The sequence below is a fragment of the Neurospora tetrasperma genome, assembly GCF_000213175.1.
Source record: "Neurospora tetrasperma FGSC 2508 unplaced genomic scaffold NEUTE1scaffold_19, whole genome shotgun sequence".
NCBI lineage: Eukaryota > Fungi > Ascomycota > Sordariomycetes > Sordariales > Sordariaceae > Neurospora > Neurospora tetrasperma.
This window is the reverse complement of record NW_009799117.1, coordinates 1-6,048: the sequence shown is the minus strand read 5'-3', so window position 1 is coordinate 6,048 and position 6,048 is coordinate 1. Positions and strand designations below refer to the sequence as shown.

Below are 6,048 nucleotides of genomic sequence, written 5' to 3'. Positions count from 1 at the left end.
AAATTAGAAAAAATAGAGATTCCAATCATCTACCGTAGCCCTCGGGTCTAACACAAGCCGCATGCACTAGTATAATACCCGTCGGTTATACTGATTCGTGCCAACCCTGAATTCGTATGCAACCTTTTGTTCCTAATATCGAGGTTCACGACTTGCATGTTTCTTAGCATCCATACAGTACAGTAAAGAAAAAGAAGCAGAAAAAGAACAAAATAACCATCATAGAACAAAGACGTAAGCTGTTAGTCCTGCGGGACCTATTCTAGATTTTTGCATGTGTTGAATGATGTTGAAGATGCCGAATGCTGTAAACCACGCCATTTGGCCATCTTTACATGCCAACGTCCAACCCAGGCCAGTGTGAAAGCCATCTCTTGAACTCTCACGTAACTGCCCATCCGTGACATTAGCTCGATAGCCAGCATGCCAGGCGGCCAAGAGCAGTAAGTCGAAGACTGCGAGGCCAAGTGAATCACTTAAGAACAATGTCTTTATTTATAATTTTTATTCTCGAATTAATCGCCAGAGACGGCCAGCTGTGCAGCAGTCAGGAACGGTTGTTGTTCGTCATTAGTTTTTTCTTATTTCATTTCATTTATCTGTTTGTTCATCTTTGTTTTTGGGTGACTACGCTTGAGAGCGAAAGAAAAAGAAGAGAGAACTCCAGTCCCCAAACCAGCCTCCCAAAACCGTCGCAGCACACTTCAGATAAGCCACGTCCGCCCTACGCTTAAGCGTCCTTGGGAAGGGGAGTGAAGCGGAGGTAGGGCTTGACAGCCTTGAGGTTGGGGAAGAGACGGGTGGCCTCCTCTCCCTTGATGGAAGGGTGGACAATAACGTCATCACCAGGGACCCAGTTAATGGGGGTGGTGACCTTGTGCTTGTCGCCGGTCTGGAGGGAGTCGACGATGCGGAGGATCTCGGCGGAGTTGCGGCCGGTCGAGGCGGGGTACGCGAGGATGGTGCGGATGGTCTTCTTGGGGTCGATGACGAAGACGGAGCGGATGGTGAAGGCGATGCCCTTCTCGTCGACGTTGGTGGTGTCCTGGTAGTCGAGCCTGTAGAACAGAGTGTCAGCAACTCGATGCCCACTTTCCTCAACCCCCCTCCCTATCTGTGAAATGTGGTGGGTATACTTACATGTCGTAGAGGTAGGCAACCTTGCGCTCCTTATCGGCAATGATGGGGAACTGAACCTGAGAGCCGGTGACATCCTTGATGTCGTTGATCCAGCCCTCGTGGCTGCCGAGGGTGTTGGCGGAGAGACCGATCAGCTTGACGCCGCGCTTCTTGAACTCGGGCTCAAGGCGGGCCATCTCGCCGAGCTCGGTGGTGCAGACGGGGGTGTAGTCCTCGGGGTGGGAGAAGAGGATGACCCAGTTGTCGCCAATAAACTCGTGGAAGTCAATGGGACCCGTGGTGGTGTCAGCCTGGAAGTTGGGGGCAATGGTGCCCAGGCGGAGGCTGCATCGGGAATCACGGGTCAGTCGTTCATCCACGCAAAACGAGCTTTGTGGATAGTGATGACGAAGGAGGCTCGAGGACTTACGGAGCGTTGCGGTCGGTGGAGGCCATTGTGAATTATGATGTGTGGTGAGCAAAGAGGAATGGGTATCTCGGAAAAACAGCAGAAACAGTTGAAAGAAGAGAGAAGCTGAAACTAAAATCAGAGCATGCAAGGAGTGATGAGGGGCGGCGGAGGCATTTAAAGCATCTTGTTCTCTATGGTACTTTGCGGTTTGACTAATCCCTCCGGGCAGCTCCAGCTCGCGCCATGTACACACACACACGCAGAAGTACGTACATCTTTTAGCTTCCGGAATCTATTACATCCCTCAATGTCGCCGCCGAAAGGCTTCCCGTTCTGGCCAGATGAACATTATGGCTGTCTCGGTCTTGTAACGACTAGAAAGCATTGACAAGTAGTGTAATTTACGTATTGCAAAAGCCACCAAGGTTACACGCTCTCTGTACAGTACAGCTCTCACTTTCTTACATACGTAGCAAAGGAACTCATCGAGGTTCTCACGAGTCCGTTTGTTTCCACCGGGGCAGCTCTTCAGTCAGGATACCCCCTCGTCTCTTCGTCCATACATGCTCCCCGAAGATTACATGTGGTTCCCGCTGCACTCTCGGCTGTGTGCCATCCCATCCCCCTCTCCATCACCTGTTGCAGTGCCTCATCCCAAACCAAATCCAATAGTAATTTTAAAGTCTTTGCTGTAGTGTCTCACACAATCACACACACCACCATGACATGAAGCCAAAGCGGGCCAAGACAACCTTTTTGTGTCTTTTTGAGCTCCAAAACGCGGGGTGTATTTGGCCCCTCCATGAGGATGCCCTGAAGAACGAGGGGCAATCGCTCCCTCTTTCGGCCTGGCGGCTCATTGCGCAATCACCTGCATCTCTCATTGGATGCCAACACTAGCTATAACAATTATGTCATTTGGTGCTCGCTCACGCAACGGTCATGATCCGTGTGGGGGAGCATTCCTGTTTAATTTGGTTCGCAGGCTCGTGAACTTCTTTGATGCTTGCCTTTGAGCCTTTCTCTTTTTGTTTGTTCAATCGTCTATGGCGTTTCCGCTTTGAATCGAACGTATGCTGAAAGGATGGAGGTAGAGTGAAGCATGCTTCGTGGTGAGTCTACTGTGTAGCCAACAAGTACCGGATCCTCCCGAAGCCCTCTCCGTGCTCCGTCCAGGGGCGGGCGGGGGAAAGCATGCGTCCGCACATGTGGAGGCCGACAGCCGGAAACAACAAGGGTGTCCGATGGTGTGCCTGGTTCCAAGTCTCCGGGTGTCGGGATCAATGGCGAGCTCGGCATCAAGTGGAGAGGACATGGTTGAGAAGGCGGCGCTTCCAGCTGCATCGTCTTGCCTCGGGCAATAACTACGAATTCGATCTGAAGGCCGACTCACTCGGCCACGGGGTGATTCTCATCACTAGAGCTTCGGCTTGCCGGCGATTATCCAACAACACATCCACATTACGGACAGTTAATAATTCGGCAGATCACGGCAGTTGCTCACCCGTGCCACTACCGGAGCTCCCGATTAACGCCGGCCTATGGCGGACGATTGTTTTGGCTCCGGGGCTGTAATAAGTGGCATCGGAGCTTGGGTATAAGTGCTGGTCGTGGCTGCCAATAAAGAACAAATGAAGTAGGCCTGAAGCGGAATAAGGAGAACCATGAGATATGTCTCACTGCGATATGGTAATATGTTCTGGGCAACCGACCCATGTCGGAGTGGTTGGGAGGGCGTGATTTTCCATGATAATTATAGCCGGACTCCTGATTACCTTACTTTTATTCAACTTGAACCCATTCGTAAAGATTGCGCCAAAACCAACGCCAGCCCATCTCAAAGCTTCACATTACCCCCATTAAGCTCCTTCCAATCCGCTACACCGAACTTGACGTACGTACCGTTCCTTAGCCAGAACACTTCATCCTCACCCGTCCTGGCCGGATCTACGCCCTCGCTCCGTAGGTTGTGCTTCTGCTGCTTGTTCGTACCTGTCGCCTGGAGGCCTCCCTCCGGCACTACGCGCAGGAAGAGAGGCAAGGCGTACTTGGGGAGCCCCCTCTTGACATGCTCAGCTAGACTCTTGACGGTGTCGTCGGTTGGCCTAGGTGCTCTAGCCGCCTCACCGCTTGTCTGCACCAAGCACGACGGCTTCAAAACCACGGCGGCGCAGCCCGCGCGACCCTCGTGGCTGGGCACCTGGACGCCGTAGACATTGCACTCGAGAACCGCGGGATGCAAGCCAACCACCTGGGCAACCTCAGCAGTCGAGACGTTCTCACTCTTCCACCGGAAAGTGTCACCGATACGGTCGCTGAAGTAAACTCGGTTCTCGTTATCCCAGCGCAGCACATCACCGGTACGGAACCAGGCATCGCCCTTGCTAAACACATCCCTCATCACCTTTTTCGATGTTGATTCCTCATCGCCATAGTAGCCCTGGAAGCGAGAGTTGATATCGCCAGGCGGTAACCTGAAGAGCAGCTCGCCTGGCTCTCCGCGGGGCGCTCGGGTACAAAACCCGGTTTTGGGATCTCGGCGAGGAAGCTCGGTTTCATGGTCCACCTCGACAATGGCAACCTCTCTTGTAAAGATAACGTTATAGAGACTACCGCTTCGCCCCACTGCACCCATGCTGAAGTCGTTTCGGCTCTTGTTCCACGTCGCAAAGGTGCCTTCGGTCGCGCCATAGAATTCGGCGATCGTCTCGATTCCAAAACGCTCCTTGAATCGGTTCCATACATCCGGTCGCAGTCCGTTTCCAAAGGCAGCGCGTACTCTATGTTTGCGGTCAAGGTCTTCACCAGTAACTGGATCAATGATGGGAGGTGCCGATAGGAGGTACCGGCACGTCTCTCCAACGTACTGGATAATCGTGGCATTGTGTTTTCGGACGTCATTCCAAAATCCGGAAGTCGAGAACTTACGGCTCATGGCAAAAGTGGCACCTGCTGCCAAAGTATGAGCAAAGCCCAACAGCATGGCTGTGCTGTGGTAAAGAGGCATGGCCTGAGAAAAGTATGAGTTGAAGTGATGTAACGAATCTTTGAAGGAGACTTACCGTATAATACACGTCGTTCACATTGGTGCCGAGCCATCGAAAGGTGAAATTGGCAACAGTGGCAGCCTTGGCCCATGAGATAATGGCAGCTTTGGGCAAGCCAGTCGTACCGCTAGTGTAGATAAGCATCGCCATGTCTTTGTCCTTGAATCCGCTTCTCAGCTCATCCGCAGGGCGGACGCTATCCATTGCCAACATCTCTTGTTCCAGCTCTGGCGTCACGACTTCGAAGATGACGCCCCCCAAAGCCGACCTGACATCTTCACTGACATTGCCCGCAACAACGGGATCGACCAGGACCAACCGCGCCGTTGACTTGTTCACGCAGTGAATAAGCGGGTTACCGGTAAGGTTGTAATTCAGCAGCGCCGGCGACGCTCCAATGGCCCACGTAGCGAGGACGAGGAAGATGAAAGTATCGGTATTTTGAAAGTCCAAGCCAACGAGATCGCCCCTCTTGACGCCGCGCCTGTCCTTGAGCCAGTTGGCATAGCGCAGGACTGTATCATAAGCCTGCGCATACGTGTATGCCCGGTCTTCGAACCGAAGGAACACTCTGTTTTCGGACGACTTGGCGGTTGCGAGGTTCTCAAGTTGGTAAAAGAGATTCACACGGTCCCGGTAGCGCTTCCAGGCACCGCCGAGGACGGTAGGAACGATGGCCCTGAGTAGTTCCAGGTCGTAGTAAGCAAGGAATCGAGCATTGGCGTAAGCAGCAGCAGCAGCTACCGCGGGAATGGTAACTTGTAGGGGTACTGCGCGGAACAGATTCCGGGTGTGTCAGCGAACTTGATGCAGGTTTGCGGCTCATGAACCAACGTTTGACGTCACGTTTGGAGTGTATGCCATTCTGTACGTAGTCTCCCATACATCGGAAGACGGGACCTGAACTTACTTGAAGCCATATCGGCAGAAAACGGGGGCGGCGCACAGACGGTCAGTCAAGTATAAGCACCCTAGTGTATGTATAATGTGCCCCTTGCCGGAAGGATATGCAAACCGAAAGCAAGAAGAGAGGTGGAAAAAAGTTTGGAGATAAGGAAGCCGCGCTTGGGTACTTTAAGGGCTGCACCTAAGGTATACAGTGCAACACCAAAGGTTCCAGGTTGGTGGGATTAAGCCCAAGGCAGGATGAGATGCCCGGTCAGTGAAAGAGTCTTGATCAGAGACAACGGTGAACACTGGCGGAGCTTTAAACCTGACAGGCGGCCCCTTGGCAACCCCACGACTGCAGGGTCCCCGGGCGTGTCTGGAGATTGTTTTGCGCTTTTGCCAAAGCTGGGATTGCTAGCCTCTGACTTGGGATCTTGGCCTATCCGGCTGGGATGATGATGGTCTGAATGGGAATTCAAGCTATCGCCCCCGGGGACCCGGGCCCAGCCGCATGCAACGGAAGGACGACGTCCGAAGTCAAATGTACATTACCCATCCGTCTCCTAGTCGACAACATCTCGG

At 53.0% G+C, this 6,048-nt stretch overlaps 3 protein-coding genes across 3 annotated transcripts; 1 reads left to right on the top strand and 2 right to left on the bottom strand.

Moving 5' to 3' along the window:
* Positions 1 to 497: 497 nt before the first annotated feature.
* On the bottom strand, positions 498 to 1,668 carry NEUTE1DRAFT_118365 (mitochondrial peroxiredoxin PRX1; the record flags this gene model as incomplete). The annotated part of the gene is made up of 3 exons (XM_009856554.1): positions 498 to 1,058; positions 1,141 to 1,464; positions 1,550 to 1,668. The coding sequence occupies 3 exons, from the start codon at positions 1,573 to 1,575 to the stop codon at positions 731 to 733; spliced, it is 678 nt and encodes a 225-aa protein (XP_009854856.1).
* Positions 1,669 to 2,442: 774 nt separating this feature from the next.
* Positions 2,443 to 2,895, top strand: NEUTE1DRAFT_104364 (uncharacterized protein; the record flags this gene model as incomplete). The annotated part of the gene is made up of 2 exons (XM_009856553.1): positions 2,443 to 2,470; positions 2,669 to 2,895. The coding sequence occupies 2 exons, from the start codon at positions 2,443 to 2,445 to the stop codon at positions 2,893 to 2,895; spliced, it is 255 nt and encodes an 84-aa protein (XP_009854855.1).
* Positions 2,896 to 3,368: 473 nt separating this feature from the next.
* On the bottom strand, positions 3,369 to 5,565 carry NEUTE1DRAFT_149119 (uncharacterized protein; the record flags this gene model as incomplete). Its single annotated transcript, XM_009856552.1, has 3 exons — positions 3,369 to 4,541; positions 4,594 to 5,348; positions 5,489 to 5,565. The coding sequence occupies 3 exons, from the start codon at positions 5,496 to 5,498 to the stop codon at positions 3,369 to 3,371; spliced, it is 1,938 nt and encodes a 645-aa protein (XP_009854854.1).
* Between the last annotated feature and the right edge of the window lie 483 nt (positions 5,566 to 6,048).